The sequence below is a fragment of the Terrapene carolina genome, unplaced genomic scaffold (assembly GCF_002925995.2).
Source record: "Terrapene carolina triunguis isolate 2854851 unplaced genomic scaffold, T_m_triunguis-2.0 Scaffold62, whole genome shotgun sequence".
Classification (NCBI taxonomy): Eukaryota; Metazoa; Chordata; order Testudines; family Emydidae; genus Terrapene; species Terrapene triunguis.
Genome location: NW_020664413.1, coordinates 25,771,288 through 25,796,491, shown reverse-complemented (window position 1 = coordinate 25,796,491; position 25,204 = coordinate 25,771,288). Strand labels below are relative to the sequence as shown.

The window sequence follows — 25,204 nt, the reverse complement described above, 5'->3', positions numbered from 1 at the left end:
ACTAGGGGGCGGGCCGTGGTATGCAAATGACTCTTTAATAGCGTCACGCCTCTCTCTCGTTCGCTCGGCCCTTCGGGTGGACGGTGGCCCGGAGGAGCGACTCGTTGTATTTTATTCCCCCCCTGGAAGCCGTGGTCGGGAAGGCGAATCGGAAAAGGGAGCTGGGCTAGTGGCGATGTCCGTGAGCGGGGGCTGCACGGCCAGGAGTGCGCAGCCCCAGCGGGCCCGGCGCGGCCTCAGCCTGCCACCTCCTCGGGTAGCGCGGGACAGGGGCCGGGACTGAGCCGCCCTGGGCCCAGCAGGGAGAGCAGCCGCGGAGCCCAGAGGAGACGGGAGCTGCCGCGGGGTCGGGGCCGCCCGAGGATGGGAATCCTCTTCACCAGGATCTGGAGGCTGTTCAACCACCAGGGTGAGGGGCTCGGTCCGGGGCCGCTAGCTCGGCTGGGGGGCGGGGGCTCTCCTGGCCCTGGGGGAGGAAGCGGGGCCCGGTGGAGGCGTCCCGGGGGTCCGCTGTGGCTGTGCCGGGAGCAGTGATCCCGGCAGGCCGGCTCTGTGCTCGGGCTCGCTCCGTTTACGTGTCACGCTCGCCGCCCGCACCCAGGGCAGGTGCTCCGTGGAACCCAGCGCTCCTGCGGCATCAGCGATGCACCGCCCGCAGCGGGAGCGGAGCAGGCTGCGCCGGGCAGACCCGAGTCCAGGTTCCCCGTCGAAGTGCTGAGGCGTGCAGGGCTAAAGAGCGAGCAGGAGGCGCTCTCGTGTCCGAGCTGTGACTCAGAAGCGCTTGTGGGGAGCAGATGGGGTCTCTCCTCATACTGCAGCTGGACTCTGACATCCACAAAGGAGCGAGAAGGGTCAGAAAGCAGCACTGGGTCGCTCCGTTTTTGGCTAAAATACACCACGTTCCTTTTCTGCTCATATTACGTTTGATGGTTATTTTTTCCTAAAAGGCAAGCACCGGCTCAAGAAATAAGCTGTATCATTAACTTCTTTGTATCAAGCGTTCTCTGATTGTATTAGTAAACTTGTTTCTCTGCATCTCTATAGTAGTGACTTTTGCCTTAATGAGTCTACAAAACCTAGTTTAGTTTTTATGTTTAGGAAAAAATGCTCTGTGAAGATCACAGAGTACTTGAAGGCTAAGAGATGAATTATTTAAGTATGAACCAAATACAACTTCTTATGGTGCCACATAACGTTTCCTTCCTTCAGTAGATTAGATTCAGAACAATTCCTGCCATGTTACTCTCATCCAATATTCCCTAGTCCATGGAATAACTAGTCCAATTGCTCGTGAGTTTTAACAGAAAAGTTGGCTAGTAATCTTTACAAATGAACTCCACATATTAAGTTTTATTTGCTGAACATTACTTAATAGTTTGCCTTTAAACACATTAGAAAGGGATGAGACAAGAGTTGGCAGAAGAGAATAAAGGTACAGAAGTGATTTGTAGAAATTAGGCAGAGAAGTGCAGATGGAGAAAACATATACTCAAAACAGCACTCCTTTAATGGCAAATATGACATACTGCTTCATGAAAGTGCTACAGACATGGAGATGTTTCAGGAATTATGAAAAGGGTCCAAATCACAATTTTTACACTGGGTCAAGTAATAAATAAGTAGTGAGCATAACACACATCCTAGTTTGATAAATTTCTTAAATGAGACAGGGTGACACTTATCACAGTACACTGCTCAGATATGCATTCTGTGGTCAGAATAAGGCAAACTGCAAAATACTTCAGAAAACTTTTAGTTAACGTGTTTGCGAGTTTTTCTGCTTCTCTGCTGTATTTAGTGTTTTTTTTCAGGAGAAAAGGAAGTGACTAACCTGCACAAGGGAAAAAATAAAACTGACTAAGCAAACTGCTGTCAAATGCAAAAAGTGAATAAGTTGCTTTAAAAAAATTACTTCTTGTAGTTTAAAATAATCTTAGGTTACTTGTAACCATAATCGATACAAACTCTACAAACCAAAGTAGTTTTTTTTGTTTTGTTTTTTTCCTTTTGAGTTTGAATTTTGCCTTATCAGGTAGTAATGAAAGTTTCTTATGTAATTTTTTTGCATTGTCTAATTTTTTTAACTAGATGTAACAGTTAGAATATCTGAATATCTTGTGTTCCACATTAGTTTTCTGTTAATTAGCAGCCTCTTTCATGGCTAGTGTTTTATTTTTTAACCTTATTCACGGTATTAAGCTATCTGCAATTTGTCTTTCGATTTGTGTGTTTAAAAAAAAAAAGCTAGCTTGACTAAGTAGGGAGCATTAGTGCCACCTGTAGTCATGACTAAGATGTAACTGAGATTCTGAGCAGCATTGGGTGGAGCCAAAAAGGTATCTCATAAATATTTCGCTCATCCCCAAATTTATAAAACTTATTTTTAACATCAATATTATAATTGTAATAATATACATACAATCATACCATACTGCTGAGTATGCTCTGTCGGGTCTTGTTGCTTAATGTGTGTTTTATTAGTGACAGTCAGTAAGTCTTAATAGCTGTCATGAAAACTGCTTATTTTAGAAAGAATATATTTTGTTCCTAATGCCACTTTCTTCTGAAAGATCTCTAATATCACATAAAATGCATGTTAACTTTTCTGTAAGTAGAATTTGTAAGCTCCTTTAAAGTTGCTTTTCGAATGAATTTATACAACTTTATACATACATGCTGAATGGCCCCCATAGTCAGAGCATTATCCATTCAGCACAAAAACTTTTAAACCCCACTTTTTTGTCTTTTAAGGTCTTGCAATATCCAGCTCCACTGCAGGTCTTCTGCTCCAGGTGATTTCCTAGCATCCAGTATGCTGGTGACATCACACCTGAAACAAAAGCGCCTACTTACAGGGGGTCAGGTAATCAGCCATTTTTTTTAAAATATTGTGCAGTTATGCCAAGTTATTCAAACTTGAATTTATACCCTCTGGGCTATAAAACAGCTCTTCAAAACCACACAATATTGATTAAAAGCAAAAAGGCACTTACGTGACCCCCTGTTTTAGAACAATTGCAGCCGTAATGGGAGGAATTACTGCTGTAGTTGAGGTTTGGGTATACTTCAATGGCTTGATTTTTAGCATGTCTGTAGACCATTTGGGCAAAAGAATACCCTTGCTCACATTGATGAGCCCTTACTCACATGTACATTTTCTTTGAAGTGAATAAAACTGAGTAAAGCTGTGTACTTTAGCCCACGGTGAGTAGCTCCCAACAATACCACTTCTTCTTCAATTTACATTTTGGTAAATAGGAAATAAGAGATGCTGAATGAATATAAATACTTGGTTGAGGATGGCATTTGGTTTCAAAATGAATTTGCTTATAAGAGGCTCCAAAAAAATGATCAAGGCCCAATTGTGCTGTGTGCTATACAAATGTATAGTAAGACCGTCCCTGTCTGAAGGACTTAATTTAGTTAAGAGAACACTGAACAACTAGGTGTTACAAAAAATAGAGGGAAGACAGCAAAAGCAGTGATAGTTCATGTTACCATGTGTCTCTATCTATGTATACAACGTGCTTTGATGCGTGCGCTTTTTTTTTTTTTTTTTTTAATTTAAAACAAGCACCAGTGTGAACTCTTTGCTGAAAAGCGCTAAAGTGTTATTAGCTACAATGGTAACTGTGACTTACCATTTAAATTTTTATTTCAGAGCACAAAGTAATCATTGTTGGTCTGGATAATGCAGGAAAAACAACCATCCTTTACCAGTTGTAAGTACATACTATGAATTCGCTGGCAAAAAATATTAATGTATTTTTGAGAAATCCACTCTGCATCTTGCTCTGACTTTTCATTAACCCCCTTTGTTTCCTCACGTCAGTTTAAGAGCAGCACACTGAGCATAGGTGGTGATCGTTTCATACATAAAAATGGCATTGGGAAATCCTGTTGTCTGACTGGTTAGAAAGCAACTGATTCTGGCCCATCAGCAGGGTTTGGAGCTACTTATATTTAATGAACGGTGTCATAAATATCAATGCACCATAACAAGCTATGGCTATTTGCTGGTCAGAATTCAGGATCTTAATGGCATTTATAATATATAGCCACTATTATGTCAGGGACCACCAGTATGCACAAAGTTACTGAGATTCATACATTTTGTGGAAGTGTTGTTACTATCTAGTGCCTAAAAGTCAGCCAGGAATGAGGCCCTGGGGTAAGATCCATGTTAGTAAAAGCTGTTTGTGTTGAAGATTAGAGGTGGTTTGGTCAACCAATCCATGTTACAGGGTTTTTTTTTAATATGGAGTCGTATCTTTTTCACAGTAAGCACTTCAGTATTTTGAAAACTGATTTAGTTGGGGATTGATCTTGCTTTGAGCAGGAGGGTTGGACAAGATGACCTCCTGAGGTCCCTTCCCACCCTGATATTCTATGAAAACTCTTTTGACTCAATCCCCAAAACTGTTCAAGGAGTGTTTAAAGGGCTATTGTCATCTAGGTTACACCATAAGCTTATGTTTTGGATTTTGTTCAAAATAGATGTATTTATAACTCTTTTAATGTTTTGTTTGAAACTCAAAGCCCATGCAGTATTTGCAACCTCAGGCCTGGTCTACACTAACACCCCAATTCGATCTAAGGTACGCAACTTCAGCTACGTGAATAACGTAGCTGAAGTCGACATACCTTAGTTCGAATTTACCGCGGTTCAGACGCGGTCCACACGCGGCAGGCAGGCTCCCCCGTCGACTCCGCGGTACTCCTCTCGCTGAGGTGGAGTACCGCAGTCGACGGCGAGCACTTCCTGGTTCGACTTATCGCGTCCAGACCAGACGCGATAAATCGAACCCGGAAGTTTGATTGCCAGCCGTCGAACTACCGCGGTAGTGTAGACCTGGCCTCAGAGTACATTAGCACAATAAAAGCCAGAAAAATAAAATTCAACCAAAGGTGTCTTGCTCTGTCATTTTCATTATTCCCTTCTACCTCTTGCTCTACTCCTTCTAATCCTCCTGTTCCGACCCTGCCCTTATTTCATCTTCCTTACAAATGTATGTTATGATGAAATCACTTATTACATGCTCATATACCACTGGGCAGTGGGGATTCGTTCCCAGAATACTACTGCTGGATTCTGTTCAAATAATGTTCTAACAGTGTTTCAAGACTCAAATCTCTCTCCGCGCAACTGAAGACTTTGAAGAAATTGGAAAACTTTAGACAGTCTTTTTATTTTTGTCAAGAGCACTGGTCAGTTTATGGAAACAATAGTAATCATAAGCAAGTTCTTGAAAATGCTTCATTTTCCTTGAAAATGTTTTTGTGTGGGCAGTACTGCAATACATTTCATTTACTTTGAATCCCTGCATTGGATATTCATGGATACTGCTAATGTGTTACTTTGGTTGTCTTGGCAACTAAGTCCATCAGTTGATGTACTGAGTCGATTTAAAACAGTATTTTAAAATATCTTGGTTTTTCCTCAAAACATTTTCTTCTTTAACTTGTGGTTTTTGACTTATGGGGGTGGGTTTAGGCAAAGGGAGGAGGAGAACTGATACACTGTATTGGGATGGGGTTGTCTTGGTTTTCTTTTATTATTATTTATTATTATTTTTCAGCAATCCTATAAATCAAGTTGTTTAGCACCATTCTTTTTATTTCAGAGTTGGAGAAGAATAATCATTCTCTCCCAGACTGAGCTACAATGTGCCAAGTTTCATCGTGGTGGGGGAATTGACGTTTTTCTATCCACTCTTAAGCAGTGGAAGCCCTTAAAACAGAGTAAAAAAGAAGTGCTCTCTGAGGGCTTGTCTACACTACCACGCGGGATCAATTTAAGATATGCAACTTCAGCTACGTGAAGTCGGCGTACTTAGATCTACTTACCGTGGTGTCTTCACTGTGGTAAGTTGACAGCTGACGCTCTTCCATCGACTCCACTTGTGCTTCTCGTTCTGGTGGAGTACCGGAGTCGACGGGAGAGCGCTCAGTGGCAGGTAGTGTAGACAGGTCCAGTCCGGCAGGTAGTGTAGACAAGCCCTCAGTTTTATAGTTACTGATTGTGCAGATTTGTTCACTGGAAGTCAAACAGTAAATCATTCATCTGCTGTTTCTTTTCTTCACCCCACCCCTTCTGTTGCGTCAAGGAATGCCTACCACAATTCTGCAGATGAGCCTTCCAGTCTGAGACAACTGTCCATTTTAGTTTTTAAAAAAATGGGCCAATTTTGTGGTCTAGTATGTGTGACCGTGCATCTCCAAATACAGTTGACTTTTGTCAATATTGCGTATGCAGTTTTTGATCAGTCATTCTTTTCCTTTTGTAGTTCTATGAATGAAGTGGTGCATACTTCTCCTACAATAGGCAGCAATGTAGAAGAGATAGTGGTTAATAACACACGTTTTCTAATGTGGGATATTGGAGGGCAAGAATCTCTTCGATCTTCATGGAATACTTATTATACAAACACAGAGGTAAGAGTTTATTCCCTATTGGAAGATATGTTCTTATAAGGAATTAAAATAACCTCTTTATGAATAATCCAAGAGAGAGTTTGGTTAACTAAAGTTTATATCTTACTCCATTTCAAATATTACTGTAGCACTTGTAGACATTCTGGATGCTTGTATTTCAATTTGTATGTCATCTTCTTAGCATGCTGTTCCAGTTCACACCTATATATCCCATAAGCTACATAACAAAACAGTATAATTTAAAAGAACCAGAAACTAACCATCAAAAAAAGTAAGAACTTTTCCATGTAAGGTACCCTTTTTAAAAATGAGAATAATCACATGTGAAAATTCCCCTTATGCTTTTCACAGACAACCTTAATCAGGCACAAAACCCACACTGAACTCTTTCAACATATACATCACCAATATTCATGCATCTTTAACTAAGAAAAGTACATAATTGGTGATATCAGAAACTCTGTGTAGTTAAATTGGAACTTTTGCTGCATTGTCAAGGTTGTCAGTTCCTCCCAACATGTTTTTCCTTCAGTGCTAAATGTTCTGTACTCTGCCCCTGGATCAAATAACGAAGAAACTTAGCTTCTGAAAAATGATTTAATCATCATAAAAACTGTAACTGTTTGGCCATTTTCAAGTGACTCAGATGTGCATGTAACTCTAGATTTCCTGTCTTCCAGCTGCATGCTTTTACTTGACATGGGGGTTGGGGAGGGCATGTGTGTGACCCTAGCACAGGCTACCCACTCTCCCTTTTAAAATAATTGCTAGTCATTTCATTGCAAAATAGCAGGGCAGGTGGGGGAAGGAATTCGGCGAGTTGGTGTGCTGCTCTTCTTGTAAGAGCATATCAATTACAGTCAATGGGAATTGGGTGTCTCTGTGCCATTGAAAATCTACCCCTAAAATTGTAGTTGATTAAGGATGAAATCCTGACCTCATTTGAAGTCAGTGGGACCAGGATTTCACCCTAAATGCTTACAGAAACTTAAGAAACAATTGTTCAGTTAAAATGGGCAAAAGTGAAATCCAAAGCCATGATAACAGAGCAGGCTTCCTGAATTATTGTTTATTTCTATTTAAAGAGGACTTAAATAAAATAATAAATAATTTTGCATGCCAAATTTATTAGTATACAAACTTAAACATAAATTACAAATATTTTAATACTAGAATTATCAACGAACCATTGATTTGTGGACAAAACTGTAATATGCCTATGAGTAAGGCTCTACCAAATTCACAGTCCATTTTGGTCAATTTCACAGTCCTAGGATTTTTAAATAGCAAATTTCATGATTTCAGCTAATTAAATCTGAAATTTCACGGTGTTGTAATTGTAGGAGTCCTGACCCAAAAAGGAATTGTGGGGGGTCGCAAGGTTATTGTACGGGGGTTGTGGTATTGCTACCCTTACTTCTGCGCTTCTGCAGACGGCGGCGCTGCCTTCAGAGCTGGGCACCTGAACAGCAGAGGCTGCTCACCAGGAGCCCAGCTCTGAAGGCAGGGCCGCCACCAGCAGCAGCACAGAAGTATTGTCACCCTTACTTCTCACTGCTGCTTGCAGAGCTGTGCCTTTTGTTAGCAGCCGCAACTCTCCGGCCGCCTAGCTCTGAAGGCAGCAGCTCAGAAGTGAGGATGGCGTGGTATGGTATTGCCACCCTTACTTCTGCGCTGCTGCTGGTGGGGTGCTGCTTTCAGAGCTGGATGCCCAGCCAACAGCCACTGCTCTCCAGCCACACAGCTCTGAAGGCAGCGTAGAATTGAGGGTGGCAATACTGAAACCTCCCTAAAATAACCTTGACCTCCTGCAACTCCCTTTTGGGTCAGGACCCCCAGTTTGAGAAACTCTGGTCTCCCCCTTGAAATCTGTATAGTATAGGGTAAAAGCATGCAAAGACCAGATTTCATGGTCCATGACGTGTTTTTCATGGCCGTGAATTTAGTAGGGCCCTACCTATGAGGGAGGAAGTTAACACTTTGTTATGACCCAGGGTGCACATCTATTAAACTTGTTCAAGAGTATGCACACTATGTATTTGTTTACTGATCATTTTTTACCCTTTAAAGTTTGTCATCGTTGTTGTAGACAGCACAGACAGAGAGAGAATTTCTGTAACTAAAGAAGAACTTTATAAAATGTTAGCACATGAGGTGAGTAGTGTTTTTACATTTTTGGTGAATATTTACAACTGTTTTTCTCACAAATAAATAGCATGTGAATGTATTATTTACCTAACACACTTGGCTATTTGTAAATATATTTACAAAAAACAAGTTTGACTCTTTTTTTTTTTTCTTTTTTCCTCTCGTTTCCCTACTACAACATAACTTTTTTTAAAAAACTTTTTATTAAGGCAAAGTTACAATAAAACATTAACATGCTACATCATACATTGCTTATTCAGGATCAAGTTAATATTAAAAAAATAATATTTTAAAAAGTTTGTGGCACGCCGGTTGGGAAGCCCTCCTCTTCTGAATATGCTAAAAAGGGTGCTGAGATTTCAAAATACCTATCCTCTTTTTAGCCCTTCTCTTGTGTACATACTTGTTATGAAAGTTTTTTCCTTTACAAGGACAGTCCATATTTTACTGTACCACAATTCCATAAGAGAAGTCATATTTTTCCAATAATGTGCAATACTAATTCTTCCTGCTAACAGTAAAAAATAAATTAATTTGTCATTCTGTTTGAAATGTGTATCTTCTGCCAGAGCACTAGGGTTCTCTAGGAAGCTGATATTTTGTCATAGATGAATCTCTTTAATGATGTCCTCCCAAAACTGTCTAATTCAACCACCACATGTGCAAATATGTTACCCTTTCCCTGCAACCTCTCTAACAGAGCATCTCCTTACTAGCAAAGATATGATGGCATCTGACTGCAGTTAAGATCCATCTATATTGTATAACAATTTTTTTTTAACTACACAAAATGAAGATGTATATCCTCTTTCCCATATAGAGACCCACTCTTCCAGATCAATTTCTTTGTTCAAATCTTGCTTTGGACCAACTTCATTAATTCCTGACACCGATGTCCTTTCCCTTAGCTACTTTCATTAATAATCAGGAATTTATCCCTAGGAAATATAAGTGATTATTTGTTGTGGGTAAGAGCTGAGATTACTCAGCTTTAGACAGCTGTTCCTGGGTCCTGACTTGAAATTCTATCAAGAAATATGTAATAATATAAATAGTATAAAGATAGTATAAACTGTGGTTTTCAGTTTTTATAAGTCAGCATTTTATTGTGAAATATGGATACAGGATGGCTTATCTAGACCTTTAACTACATTAGAGGAATTGTCCCAGGAGTAAGCTGGAACAAAAGGTTTAATTTCTGAGATATGTACAAGTTTGACTGAAAAAGATCTTGATAAGAAAACATAACTATTTTAAGAAATCTTTCTGCACAATGTTGTGATCTTAAAAAATTAGTGACTCTCTTCTATACAGTAAAGTAAATTCAAGAAAGTGTAGCTGTCTGTAGTGTATATGACATAATTCTGAATGCCTGACTTGGAAAGCACATAACTATTAGTTGGATGACTAAACCTGCTGTTTGGAGGTAGATAAAGAGCAGGGCGGAGGGTAGCCCAAAGTCCAAGGGCAGCACTTATATGAACCCATCCATGGCTGCTGGGAAGTACCAGGGTGCTGTCCCCAGACCTTGATTAGGGGTTCCATCTTTTTATATCTATGTGTGTATCTCTCTCTCTCTCTCTCTCCAAAAAGAAAGAAAAAAAAAAAAAAAAAAACACGAACGAGAACAGCCAGAACACTGATCTATCACTCCAGAAGCTCTTGGCTGCTGCAAGCAGGTGAGGGTAGAGAAACAGAAAAGGTTTCCATTACTCAGTTCCTTCCCCATTCCCGCCCACCTTTTTTCTTTTTTGAATGGGGTCAGAATTATTGTCCTTGTTGAATAACTCAAGCTTCTTTCTGTGCAACAAATAGCTTAATCTTGTAGTTTTACTTAACAAAACCAAAAGCAAGCTGATACTTAGGCTTGGAGAGGTCTTCTGTGAGCTGACTCAAAAAATAAAGTTGAGTACATCTGATTCTTTCTAAAAATATTGGGAATATTTTGAGTATTGAAACTGAATTAAAAGAATAAAATTGACCAGAAAACATTAAAACAACTTACAAGGCTGTGGGTAAATATTGAAGCCCTAGAAAGATAATTAAATAATTCATATGTGATAATTGACTAAACGAGAACACAGTATCTTTCTCTCTCTCTAGTGAAACCACAGAAGAAAACTTTGATAAAGGAGACGAATGAGACCAATATAGTATTTCTAAATGAAAATACCATAAATGATTCAGATGCCTCTTGCAAACCAGCTTTTTCTTTTTAGATAGCAGAAAATACCCATGTTGGAGGGAAGGGAAGATCGCCAGTATAAATGAGAAATGCTTTACAAGGAGGCTGTTGTAGTTAATATTTTAGTTAGTATATCAATTGTATGACACTGGGTATTTAAGAGACTTGCATTTGTGCCTACCATTAAATTAATTTTGTTTATTTTCCTACCCAAAAAGAAGTTCATGATTAGCACTTAGGGTAATGATTTACAGATGCCAGTCATAATTATAAAGACACTTTTTGTTCTGGTTACATCTAATATCCATTGATGATTTAGTTGACCGGATATAGGACCCAACTTTGTTCTCAGTTATTTGTACTGTACGTTCTTCAGGAGAAGGGAACATGTCCTCTTACTGCCAGTAAAGAACTTGTCTGGGTGGGCTAAAGGAAGGAGCAGAAGGTTTGGCGCAAGAAGTTCCTGAATACTAATCCTGCCACTGAGTCACGTTTGGCCTTAGTCAAGCTGTTTCACTTCTCTTTTCCCTATATGACAAATGGTGGTAATACCCACCAACCTCAGGGGATCATAGCAGATTACATATGAACATTAAAAAAAATACACAAATTCTAGTGATAAGTTTCATCATTCTCAATTTACAGATGGGGAAAGTGAAGTAACTTGCTCGGGGTCACATATAGGTCATAAGTTTCAGGAACATACTGACTTTCTTGAAGTACGGTAGAACCTCAGATATGAACACCTTGGGAATGGAGGTTGTTCATAACTCTGAAATGTTCATAACTGAACAAAACATTATGGTTCTTTCAAATGTTTGCAACTGAATGTTGACTTACTACAGCTTTGAAACTTCACTGTGCAGAAGAAAAATGCTGCTTTTAACCGTCTTAAATTAAATGAAACAACCATGGAAAGTTTCCTTACCTTATCAAAAAAATTTTTTTTAAACTGTCCCTTTATTTTGTTAGTAGTTTACATTTAACACAGTACTGTATTATATTTGCTTTTTTTCCCATCTCTGCTGCCTGATTGTGAACTTCCGGTTCCAAATGAGGGGTGTGGTTGACCGGTCAGTTTGTAACTCTGGTGTTTGTAGCTCTGAGGTTCTACTGTACTGCTACCTGCCTCCTGTGTACAGCTGTTAATGAAATGCAAGGCTTGCTTAAGGGAATACTGTCCATTGGATTTTGTTGTAATTTAATCAACTAAAATATATACTTTCTTATCTAGCACTCGGATAGTAAAAATCCATAAATGCTTAATGTTAGCAGAATAAACAACTCTGTTTAGGAGAGTCTTTTGGGCAGGGCCGGCTCCAGGCACCAGCTTAACAAGCAGGTGCTTGGGGCGGCCAAGGGAGGGGGGTGGCACCTGAGGCAATTTGGGGGCGGCAGTTCCCTCACTCCCTTGAGGAGCAAAGGACCTGCTGCTGAACTGCCGCCGCCGATCGCGGGTTTTTTTTTTTTTTTTTTTTGCTTGGGGTGGCAGAAATGCTGGAGCCGGCCCTGCTTTTGGGCAGACTGAGAGTAGCAACACCAAACATGTTTAGAACCTCTGCTTCCCCTTTCAGTCAGTGTACTCAGTTGCTTTCCAGTAATAGCAGAAGAGGTGAAATGGATCAAAAACCTTTTAGGGCTTAAGAAAGTTCCTAATGCACTGCCTATCTATACTCACATCATTGATAAATGCACAAAGTTTTAAAAAAAAAAAAAAACTAAGAATAAAACAAAATTTTCCTCTAATCTTTCATGTATAGTAGTAACTTTAGTGATTACTTGTAGAATTAATAGATACAAACACTTCAGGTGGAAATGTGACTTGCAAATTGACAATGTCCCTTTAAAAACAGTTATTTTCAGGCCTGAAATTGTACTGTATATGTCATGTTCTATTAAAACTTTAATATTCAAGTTAAAGGCTTTCATTCTCCCCATGGTACCCTCTTGCCTCACACCTCATGGAATTTATAAAAGATGAATGTTTCTTAAAAAGTTGAATCTTCCCAGGCACTACATGTTAGTGACAAAGTGGTCTTTTGTTGTGTGATAAGCTAATAAAGAGTATTAGGCCACGATCCCTCATTGCGTAGCAGATTGGTAGACAACTGCACCTGCATGAAGTACCATTTGAGGCTCTGCAGTGACGCAGCAGTCTGCCCACACACTACAGGATGGCAGCCTTAGTTTTTACTAAGGATATGTAGTTACTTAGCTGGGTATAACTGAGGTTCATTTACCTGTTTTCTCTTGTAAGTGGTTCCAATTTGATGTGTTGAAAATTTTAATTTAATAAATTTAAATTTCTGATTATATTTAAGGTTTTAGGTTTACTAAATGTAAAACTGGCATTAATGTGGAGTAATAAGATGAAATACAGCCACATAAAATGCAGACCTGTGTACAAAGTAATCAGGTGGCACAATATAGGCCAAGCTGAAGATCAGCACTCTGATATTTTTATAACTAAATGTCCACTGTTAGTAGAGAGGGGAGGGGAAAATATTTCATCCAAAAACCTGAATATCGTTATAAGTGATCATGGTATTCTATAGAAATGTTTAAGAGCAAACAAGAGCAGTTCTTCCTTTAACTTTGACCTCCATTTTGTAGTCCACATATGAGATTTCAGTATTTAACTCTGACAGATTAATCTATCATTTATTTGTTTATGACAGATGGTGTGGTTGTGGGTGAAAGCCAGAAGAGAGGTAACTTAGTTCTTTGAGAAGAACTAAATGTAATATTAAGTGCCTATCATATGCAAGGCAAAACTCAGAAGTTTTGCTATTGCATCAGATGTTTACTAACTGGTTTTCATGCAATACTTTTAGGCAAGAATATGACTTCAAAAAGGAAATTGGGGGAGAACATAAGAACGGCCATACCGGGTCAGACCAAAGGTCCATCTAGCCCAGTATCCTGTCTACTGACAGTGGCCAATGCCAGCTGCCCCAGAGGGAGTGTACCAACAGGCAATGATCAAGTGATCTCTCTCCTGCCATCCATCTCCACCCTCTGACAAACAGAGGCTAGGGACACCATTCCTTACCCATCCTGGCTAATAGCCATTAATGGACTTAACCACCATGAATTTATCCAGTTCTCTCTTAAACGCTGTTATAGTCCTAGCCTTCACAACCTCCACAGGTAAGGAGTTCCACGAGTTGACTGTGCGCTGCATGAAGAAGAACTTCCTTGTGTTTGTTTTAAACCTGCTGCCTATTAATTTCATTTGGTGACCCCTAGTTCTTGTATTATGGGAATAAGTAAATAACTTTTCCTTATCCACTTTCTCCACATCACTCATGATTTTATATACCTCTATCATATCCCCCCTTAGTCTCCTGTTTTCCAAGCCGAAGAGTCCTAGCCTCTTTAATCTCTCCTCATATGGGACCCGTTCCAAACCCCTAATCATTTTAGTTGCCCTTTTCTGAACCTTTTCTAGTGCCAATTTTTCTTTTTTTTTTTTTTTTTTTTTTTTAGATGAGGAGACCACATCTGTACGCAGTATTCGAGATGTGGGCTTACCATCGATTTATATAAGGGCAATAATATATTCTCAGTCTTATTCTCTATCCCCTTTTTAATGATCCCTAACATCCTGTTTGCTTTTTTGACCGCCACTGCACACTGCGCGGACATCTTCAGAGAACTATCCACGATGACTCCCAAGATCTTTTTCCTGACTTGTTGTAGCTAAATTAGCCCCCATCATATTGTCTGTATAGTTGGGGTTATTTTTTCCAATGTGCATTACTTTACATTTATCCACATTAAATTTCATTTGCCATTTTGTTGCCCAATCACTTAGTTTTGTGAGATCTTTTTGAAGTTCATCACAGTCTGCTTTGGTCTTAACTATCTTGAGCAGTTTAGTATCATCTGCAAACTTTGCCACCTCACTGTTTACCCCTTTCTCCAGATCATTTAGAAATAAGTTGAATAGGATTGGTCCGAGGACTGACCCTTGGGGAACACCACTAGTTACCCCTCTCCATTCTGAGAATTTACCATTAATTCCTACCCTTTGTTCCCGGTCTTTTAACCAGTTCTCAATCCATGAAAGGACCTTCCCTTTTATCCCATGACAACTTAATTTACGTAAGAGCCTTTGGTGAGTGACCTTGTCAAAGGCTTTCTGGAAATCTAAGTACACTATGTCCACTGGATCCCCCTTATCCACATGTTTGTTGACCCCTTCAAAGAACTCTAATAGATTAGTAAGACACGATTTCCCTTTACAGAAACCATGTTGAGTATTGCTCAACAGTTTGTTTTTCTATGTGTCTGACAATTTTATTCTTAACTATTGTTTCAACTAATTTGCCCAGTACCGACGTTAGACTTACCGGTCTGTAATTGCCGGGATCACCTCTAGAGCCCTTTTTAAATATTGGCGTTAAATTAGCTAACTTCCAGTCATTGGGTACGGAAGCCGATTTAAAGGACAGGTTACAAACCTTAGTTAATAGTTCCGCAACTTCACATTTGAGTTCTTTCAGAACTCTTGGGTGAATGCCATCTGGTCCTGGTGACTTGTTAATGTTAAGTTTATCAATTAATTCCAAAACCTCCTCTAGTGACACTTCAATCTGTGACAGTTCCTCAGATTTATCACCTTTATCATCTTTAAGCGCTCCTTTTGTATCTCGATCATCAAGGGGCCCCACTGGTTGTTTAGCAGGCTTCCTGCGTCTGATATACTTAAAAAACATTTTGTTATTACCTTTGGAGTTTTTGGCTAGCCGTTCTTCAGACTCCTCTTTGGCTTTTCTTATTAAATTCTTGCACTTAATTTGGCAGCGTTTATGCTCCTTTCTATTTGCCTCACTAGGATTTGACTTCCACTTTTTAAAGGAAGTCTTTTTATCTCTCACTGCTTTTTTTACATGGTTGTTAAGCCACGGTGGCTCTTTTTTAGTTCTTTTACTGTGTTTCTTAATTTGGGGTATACATTGAAGTTGGGCCTCTATTATGGTGTCTTTAAAAGCGCCCATGCAGCTTGCAGGGATTTCACTTTAGTCACTGTACTTTTTAACTTCGGTTTAACTAACCCCCTCATTTTTGCATAGTTCCCCCTTTTGAAATTAAATGCCACAGTGTTGGGCTGTTGAGATGTTCTTCCCACCACAGGGATGTTCAGTGCTATTGTATTATGGTCACTATTTCCAAGGGGTCCTGTTATAGTTACCTCTTGGACCAGCTCCTGCGCTCCACTCAGGACTAAATCTAAAGTTGCCTCTCCCCTTGTGGGTTCCCGTACCAGCTGCTCCATGAAGCAGTCATTTAAGGTATCGAGAAATTTTATCTCTGCATTTCGTCCTGAAGTGAAATGTTCCCAGTCAATATGGGGATAATTGAAATCCCCCACTATTATTGGATTCTTAATTTTGATAGCCTCTCTAATTTCCCTTAGCATTTCATCATCACTATCACTGTCCTGGTCAGGTGGTCTATAATAGATCCCTAATGTTATATTCTTATTAGAGCATGAAATTTCTATCCATAGAGATTCTGTGGAACATGTGGATTCACTTAAGATTTTTACTTAAGGGAGGAGGAGTGGGAGAGACGATTTCACTATAAGAAGGAAGAAGTCAGATGTCTCATGACATATGGTAGAATTTATTAATGGGGCCAGTGCTCCTTGCTCCATATTAGCTTGCTATTTGAGTTTAAATGCAGCATCAATGAAACAGTTGTCTTGAGGTTCAGTGGCTGCTTGATCCAAAATGCACTATATCAGTTATATACCATGATGAAATTGCATGCTACAATCGGCAACTTCTGCAGTATCTAGTCTGTTGCATTTAGAATATGTAGTGGTTATATAATGTTTAATTTGTAGTTAAATAACGAAGCTTTAGTATTGCTTGTACAAATTTGAGGGAAATGAGGGAAAACTAGAACTTTAAACAACATCAGCTTCATTGGTTTGTCACAATTATCAGACAATTTTTTTGCTTTAGGAGCATCAATCCAGTAGTGACTGTATGACTTTGTTAACTCAAGGTCTGACATAATTAACATCTGTTTGCAGTGTTGTTGTAGCTGTGTTGGTTCCAGGATATTTGAGAAACAAGGTGGGTGAAGCAATAGCTTTTATTGAGCCAACATTCTGTTGGTGACCGAGACAAGCTTTTAAGCTTACATAGGTCTTACTTCAAGTCTGGAAAAGGTACTCACTGTCTCAGCTAAATACAAGGTGGAACAGATTGTTTAGCATAAGTAGTTAACACTTATCTGTTATGGAAGGGTCTGGTGCTGCTTTGAGTTGTGAGTCTATGGGGGGGCTTGCTTAGGATGATGAAGTTGGAAGGTTGTTTTGAAGTCCAGATGAGGTGATACAGGAAAAATTTCTTTCAGGATGTGGCCCCTATCTGCGTGGGCTGGAGCTTGGGCTCTGAAGCCTCGGGAGTGGTATGGTCTTGAGAGCCCAAGCTCCAGCCTGAACTGCAACTTCAAAATGCTGTCTACCGCTGTTTTTTTTGAGCCCTAGTGTGAACCTTGCTAGTCTGAGTCTGACCCTGGGTGGGAGGCTCACTCCAAAATGCTGTGTAGACATAATCTCTGTGTGTGAAATGCTAGTGCAGATTAATGCACCTTGTCCACGAGCCCTTGAATGAACTGTTGATCCACTGTGGATCCATAATAGATTTTAAAGATGGAAAAAACTCTCTAAACAAAATGACAAATGTTTCCATTGCCAATCAGAAACTGTTAGACTAGCAGTTGCTCTCATATTTTGTAAGTTTCAGTTATACTTAGAAACACAGGCAATATGTTTTCATTCTGGATTTTGAAGCCTTTCAAAATTCTAAAAGCAGAATGTGTGTTGGCACTTAAGTGAAAGATGCATGCACAAATGTTTTCAATATCATAAAGACACTTCCAAATCAGAAACCTAATTTGACTCTGAAAAATCTTGAAATCCTAATAGAAAAATAATTAAACCTCTAAACATTTTTCTGTCTCTTCCTCTGTAGGATTTAAAGAAAGCAGGTTTGCTTATTTTTGCTAACAAACAAGATGTTAAAGAGTGCATGACGATAGCTGAAATATCCCAGTTTCTGAAACTAACTTCAGTTAAAGATCACCAGTGGCATATCCAAGCATGCTGTGCTCTAACTGGCGAGGGGTAAGAATTCTTCTTGGGAATACTTTCTGAATAATTTTGGTACCTGTATCGTGGTATACATAGGCTGTTATTTGACGTACATCCCCTAGCACACCTATGCATTCTGAGACCTGACTCTCAAGGCACATTGAAAATGATATCCTTTTAAACATGAATTCTTCTTGGGCCCTGTATTAAATTCAGCACCATATAGAACATTCAAGGAAAAACAAAGACCTGCCCCAAAGATGTAGTACCACTGGGAAATAACTGTCGTGTACTGTGAAGCGATACTGTTCGTTACGTGTATGGGTTGTTTAGCATCTTAAAAGTTGTAACTCACCTCACTAGTCTTTGTTAAAGCACACAGCAGTGGCAGTTATGTGGCAGGTTACAATGAAACGCAGAATATCCATAAATGTTTATTATTGATAATCTTTTTCATTGGTTTGTGTATGTGTGGTGAAATCGTTTGCCAACATTTACCAATTTAAAAATCTAATCCTTCGAAGCCTAGACACATTGTTAAGGGGTTGTTAGAAGTTTACAATCTTACTTTTACTGTTGTGTAGATTGAAATAAGGTTGCAGGACTTTCACAAGCACATGCTCTCTGAGTTCTGACTAAAGTTACCATGACAGAATATTTATAGGGTTTTTTTATGCAAAAATACATATTTTAATTTTTATTTACAGATTGTGCCAAGGACTTGAATGGATGATGTCAAGACTTAAAATCAGATGATTTTTAATGACCTCTTTGCACCGACATTGCATACAAAAGTGCTGTACCTATGGATACCTTGGTTACCTGTACCTATGGTAACCTGCAAAATTAATGGGTTAGATGTATTTATAATAAACTGATTTCAACTTTATTTTCTACACACATATATTAAGACCACCTCTTTGAAAACGGATGAAGATGAAGGCTCTAGTTTATTTTCCCATTAGTTTACTCTGAAGATAGGTTTAAAAACTGTGGTTGACATTCTTCTCAAGATAAAGCCACTCAGGACTATGTGTGGTGAGTATGAAGTGAGAGGAAGGAATTTTTAACTTTACATTTTATATTCCAATATAACCCTCCTAGTTGAAGGTGTTGGCCTCATTATTCCAGTAAATTAGCAAGCAAATCAGTGGCATAGGTATTGACTTTCCAGTATTTTAAAAACTTGTTCAAATGTGCTACAGATACAAAAATATTTTCCTCTGTGTACTGTACATATTTGTGTATATTTATACCTCAAGTGTAGGTTAACTGAAATCTGTTCCAAGAAAAAGTGAATAACACTGCATCTCAGTGTACTGAGAATAGTACTAATGTTGAGATTGTTGACATGTCACAACTGCTTTTCCTTTGTTCTCTGTACTGCTCTAACCTTCACCAAATAATTGGTGCACCATTTCTTTATAAAGTGAAATCTCTTAAGACTATTGGTTTTTATGCTTGTCATATATATACTCTGCAATTAAGAATGATCACAAAAAGGGATAGTGTGTCTGAATGTGGATTTTATACTTTGTTCAGTATTGGCAACTAACTGCAATTCTTTGCTAAAAGGTAAAGAATCCAAAAAGTTAGCATTCTCATTTTGTTGGATAAGACCATTCCAAAAAATGCCCGTGTTGTGCTCTGCTTTATGCCATCATGTTGAGTATTTATGATAGATTCCTATCTAGGGGGTAAATCTTCACCGTTAATAAAGGGGAAATGTGTCTTAGTTTTCCTTATGCAAAGAAATGACCAAAAAAGTGTGCCATAATGTTCTCACCAGAAATCTTACAGAACAGTCTATTTTGTATTAATATCTTTTCAGAGAAAGAGGATACTGACTGGTGATAATCCAAAATTGCTGAAGTAACTATTTGTATCTGTGTATAAGAGACTGACATGGGGGAGAGGAAAGGATCAGGGCCGGCTCCTGGCACCAACGTCGCAAGCAGGTGCTTGGGGTGGCCAACGGAGAGGGGCGGCACGTCCGGCTCTTCAGCGGCAATTCAGCAGCGGGTCCCTCAGTCCTTCTCGGAGGGAAGGACCTGCCGCCGAAGTGTCGCCGATCACGGCTCGTTTTTGGTTTTTTTTTTTTTTTTTTTTTTTTGGCTGCTTGGGGTGGCAAAAACGCTGGAGCTGGCCCTGGAAAGGATACACTATTCCACTGTAACTGATGCTTGATTCTGCTCCTATAGAAGTCCATGTGAAAACTCAGAATTAAATGATGTATGTAAATGATGCTTCAGTATCATAATGCTGAGGCCCCAACTGAATGGTCATGATTCATAGGGAATATGCGAAGAATTATGGGAATCATGACTATCCTGTCCTTCCTATATTGGTAAATGGGAGGAGTGTGGGGGTCCTAATATAGAAATAGTTGAGAACCACTGGTGTAAAGGATTTTGGATCTTCATGAGAATGACACTTGGGTGGTGTGAAATGTTATTGGTATCATGAAATGTGTGCATAATCATAATCAAAGATTTTCTGTCTTATTCTGTACATGTGTATATTTAAGTAATATTGTAAAACTAGACAAAAAAAAGTTTAAGGACAAGACCATTTTAAACCCGGTTTAATTTTTAAGGCAGTTATGAACTCATCTTTAGATGAGATTGTGAAACACATCCAGTTTCCATTTAATTTAGTTTAGTTTATTTGTGTACTGCATTATATTGATTAAAATGTTGACATAGTATTCATGGGGGACAATAATGAAGACCACTTGAAAAGTGTGTATTTAACAGCTGAGTTGTCCCAAGTATGAAGTATAACTTTCTGATATAGTCATGAAATCTCTTTTGCTAATTGGCTGATGGAGGTTCGGCTATGTCCATTTTTTAAATTCATACATGCATTTATTTACATAAAAAGCATGCACAGAGATCAGTGTTATTAACTAACTGGTGTATTGCATAATGTGTAAATGTTTTAAGGAAAAAATAACAATGCAAAGACTGTTTTTTAGTTTTATCTGCAGGTATTTTCAAGAAACAAAATTTGCATCCTTAGAACACGGAAATGAATAATTTTAGTTTTCCTACTCTAACAAAAAATAAAATGCTGAACTTAACTACATTCATAATGTTCATCTTCAAGTACCGCGACTACTCTTTTTCTAGATTTTTTTCATGCTTGAAGTGCTATATTCTTTTGTCTGAATCGCTGTTCCTTTTAAATTGTAAAGTTTTTTTATAAGATAAAAATTACTCTTATTAACAGAATATGAAATACAAAACCATATTCATGTACAATTTTTTAAAATATTTTGTTGGAATTTGCTGTTCTTACCCTCTTCAAGTTTTTATGGCTTAAAATGTTTGCCTAATAAATAGCATGGCTGAAGGGAATCTATAAATATTTTTCTAAAAGCATGACTTTTATGTCACAAACAGGGTTTGGAGACCTTCTAATGCATGTGAACTATCTTCCCTCTTCCAGGTGACAGGGAAACCATCCATTTCCATTTCTATCTTAATGCGGTAGCCAGATATCCATGTGATTTTATTATTTGTGTTGAAGTAGTGGCAAGAGGTCCCCATCAGGGGTCGATATCTTATTGCATGCACAGGGAACAGCATTCACACTCAATAAATTGTTCCAGGCCCAAAGTGTTTATAATCTAACCAACCATATACAACTTTGGGCTTTGAACAGTAGTGGAGCCTTAACTAAGGGTAAACTAGGTAATCCACCCACTTCTTCCTGCTACCTTTAATGTTGCATATGTGTGGTTTAGGTTTAAACTTACTTTTAAAACTAATGTTGATCCCATTTAAACAGAAAAGAGAAAGCGAGGTTGCCTTTCTCCTCTAGTCAGAACCTGTTACCTGCATGTAACTTTACCAGCATTGTATGTTTGGAGAATTGTTGATTTCTAAACTGGTAATCAAGAGGGGATATGTATGAAACTGATATGAATCTTGTGTTTATTCTTAAGTAAAAGTTATAATCAGCTGATTAATATCTCTTGCTTATGATATTCATTGCACCTTTTAGAATGTGGAATTTTTTTTCAGGGGAAAATGAGATAATCTTGAAGATGTAAGCAGGTAGTATTGTCTAGTAGTTTAGAGTACAGAACCAGGGATAGGAGATTTGGGTTTTAATCCTGGTGACCTTGAGTGATTCATTAATCTTTCTTTTGTCTCCATTCCCGTATCTAAGATGGGGATGGGATAGTTGCCATATCTGCCTCACTGCGGGGGTTGTGAGGCTTCATTAAAGTGTATCAAGTGCTCAGATTTAAGGCACTATACAAAATAGAAATTTTGCACCCAGATATTACAATGATGGCCTTAGCAGAAAAGTATGTAATAAGATTCTGTCTGCCTGAAGGGGTGTTAAGAGAATTTGAGCATTTCTTCCAAATTATTGTAACGTGAACTTTTACACAGAATGTGTAAGCATCTGTATGCAGTTCATGCTTGTTGGGTTTTATCCCACTGCAGACCCCTCTTTGCTCTCCATCTTAATATGTAGCTCCTTGTTATGCATGGAGATATGTTAATTATAAACTTAATTTAGATATGTTAAGGCTTAATTCTGTACATAGAAGAAATTCTCTTTGCCTAATTTCATTAACTTTCTAAAGCCACTCCAATTCTGAACAATTACATTAAATAGTAAGTGACAGAACTTCATTTGTGCTGCTCTTAGTAATGGTCTGCAGTTCCATCTTCTCCCTATTGTTCTTGGCTTTTATACAAATTTCTTTTCTATAAGCTTAACTCCTAGTTGAAACGTAGAGTCCTATACATAACTCCCACTGAGATCAATGCCAACTGAGGGCAGTGTATGGTCTTTGGTATACAGCTTGGGAATGATTTTTTCCCCCCACCCCCCGTTTTCTTATTTTTAAAGTTCATGTATACCTCAAAATGACCTTAATATTCAAAGGTTTGTGTTTGAGTTGTGAATATCCATCCATGGAAAACTGAAAGGTACACTTGATGAATAATTTGTGATATGGTCTAATTGCCACTAGTATCTTGAAAAATAAATAACTGCATGTAGATTAATTATTTAAAAAAAAAAAAAGTTACTAGGAGACTTAGCATGTAGAATTTTGGAGAATAGATCAGCAATACATGCAGACATCTAGCCTCATAATTTTCATTGTGCTGCAGGGAGACATGGTAGCTAAATTCATATGCATTATGCTGAAAAAATATTCCTAATTGTATTTTTCCTTCTTCCATGTACTACCTCTTCTAGTTAGTTTTGTGTATACCAGTGGTCCCCAACCTTTTTGTGGCCAGTAGCACATTCATGTTTTCAGAAGACTATGGCGGGCGCCAACAATTTTTCAAGGCTTATTTTGTATTTGTACATTAAATAATATGAAAAACATCATATTTAATATTACATAATGTATGAATCCATAAGATAAAAAAGGTAATTTTACATGTAAAAGGTATTAATTAAATTATTCGGCAATTACTCTTTCACCTTACCATGTCAATTTGCTCTTTTTTTATCTACCTGTAAGAGAAATTAAGGAGTTTTTACAAAATAAATATCGTAAACATTCGGTCCATTCTGCAGAGGCAGAGCAGTTTTGTTTTGTCTTGTTTTTGGCGGCAGTTCTGGGCAGTGCAGAGAGAAGCCTGAGAGAAGCTGCAAGGACAGAGAACACCAGCGCCCGCAGCCTACACCCCCAGAGAAGCCACAGCCTCATGCCTGCCAGGGACAGAGAACACCGGTGCCCGCAGCCTGCAGCCCTGTAGTTCTCTGACCCCGGCAGTGCTGGGCCGCAGCTTCTCTCCCCTGCTGGGCACTAGGCAGGTGCACATAAATGCCCCGGCGGGCGCCATGGCGCCCGCGGGCGCTGTGTTGGGGACCACTGGTGTATACCATGTTATATACACACATCTAGCTGTGTGAACACAAGTGATGTTGTCCCTTCCTCCTTCCCGGTTTAACCTATACTTGATGGCTAATTGTAACAAAAATGTTAACAATATTCAGAACCTTCTATACCCATACATTCCAAACATTTCAGTTTCCCACAATTATCAGTTGTTGTGTAGATGTAAAGCTTATTTTGTGGGAGGGAGGGTAACTTACTCTCTTAACACATCAGCTCCAGAGTATAGGAAACTGAGTTCCGATAACATTTAAGTATATGACTTAAACCCAGAAAGGAAGGAAATTATGGTAAGAGAAGACTCATGCCCTGCAAGTGTTAAATATAAAAACATTTAAGTGGAATTTTTTTTAATTGGCTACTTTTAAAAAAATGGCAATAACTTTGCTTCTGTCAAACCAATTGTATGTGTGGAAAGCAGTTTTTCAGAGATTCCATTCAAATGAATGTAATACCAAGCCTTTAAATAGTCCATCCTTCAATGTTATAAGTTAAGTATGGTATAGTACTGCATAAAGACAGGATATAATGAAAGAGACTGAAGATAGTCTCTGCATATTGTAACGAGGTATACAATATTGCAAATCATAATATTGTATATAATTATTGAGGTGAGAAAATGCATTTAATGTACAGATCTGAAAAAAATGGTTGTAAAGAAGCAAAAAAAGTTGCAAGAAAAAAGTCATTAGAAAAGAATTGTGTCCTTGCCTTATTGGGGTTTACCAGTTGATTATTGTTATTAATATATCTAGTGTATAGAATGTTCTTATATGCATGCAAATGCTATTTTTTTATTTGAAGAAAGTTTAATAGTGCCATCTAAATGACTCTTGGGTTTTGTTGTGCATTATAAGACAACTTTTTGTGCAGGTACACATGTTTTTTGAGTGTCCTTTATGATTTTAAATTTGAAGATATAATTTGTACTGAATTAACTTGAAAAGGCTGTTTCACTCAATAGACTGTAAATGATTTTTCTAAGCCAGTGGTTCATGCTACTCTTGTTGAAACACTTCCCGAACAAAACACTGATGAAGTAGAGCGGTTGGAAGAGAAGGTGAAGGAGCAGACTATTCTCCTACAAAGGCGTTCACAGAAGGAAAAAGTGGGAGAACCACTGCTTGAACTGTTTATGGTCAATAAATTTTAAGATGCTGTTGTGTATGATGGACTAATAACTATCTGAGCCATTTTAAACTCTAGTATGTTTTTTTAAAAATGCCTTTTAAAAGTGTTTAAACATGCCTTTGGTTGTCTACTACCTAAATTGTCTTCAAAATTCTGTCTAAATTGACAGAAATAATATGTACATGCCTTGTTACAAATTGGAAGTTTGGGGAATACATATATACTTAAACTAATGAACCTTTTTTGCTTTGTGGTAATTTTTAAAAATTGTGGTTAATTCAGTCTCCTTTAGCTAAAATTTTGTTTTCCTTTTTGT

The 25,204-nt window shown here is 38.5% G+C and overlaps 1 protein-coding gene across 2 annotated transcripts; it reads left to right on the top strand.

Moving 5' to 3' along the window:
• The first annotated feature begins 71 nt into the window (after positions 1-71).
• On the top strand, positions 72-19,828 carry ARL5A (ADP ribosylation factor like GTPase 5A). Of its 2 annotated transcripts, XM_024209132.1 has the most exons (7): positions 72-409; positions 2,752-2,863; positions 3,662-3,722; positions 6,288-6,435; positions 8,506-8,589; positions 17,761-17,912; positions 18,587-19,828. In XM_024209132.1, exons 4-7 carry the CDS (start codon positions 6,292-6,294, stop codon positions 18,633-18,635), a joined length of 429 nt encoding a protein of 142 aa, XP_024064900.1. In that variant the 5' UTR covers positions 72-409; positions 2,752-2,863; positions 3,662-3,722; positions 6,288-6,291; the 3' UTR covers positions 18,636-19,828. The 2 variants fall into 2 exon arrangements, with proteins under 2 accessions (XP_024064900.1, XP_024064899.1); XM_024209131.1 differs by lacking the exon at positions 2,752-2,863.
• The last annotated feature ends 5,376 nt before the right edge of the window (positions 19,829-25,204 follow it).

What these genes read in the sequence shown, in the direction of transcription:
- ARL5A (XM_024209131.1), top strand. Translation starts at nt 364, where the DNA reads ATGGGAATCCTCTTCACCAGGATCTGGAGGCTGTTCAACCACCAGG. An exon ending in GAGGCTGTTCAACCACCAGG is followed by an intron (nt 410 to 3,661) that starts GTGAGGGGCTCG and finishes TTTTTATTTCAG; the next exon opens with AGCACAAAGTAATCATTGTT. An exon ending in CTTATTATACAAACACAGAG is followed by an intron (nt 6,436 to 8,505) that starts GTAAGAGTTTAT and finishes TACCCTTTAAAG; the next exon opens with TTTGTCATCGTTGTTGTAGA.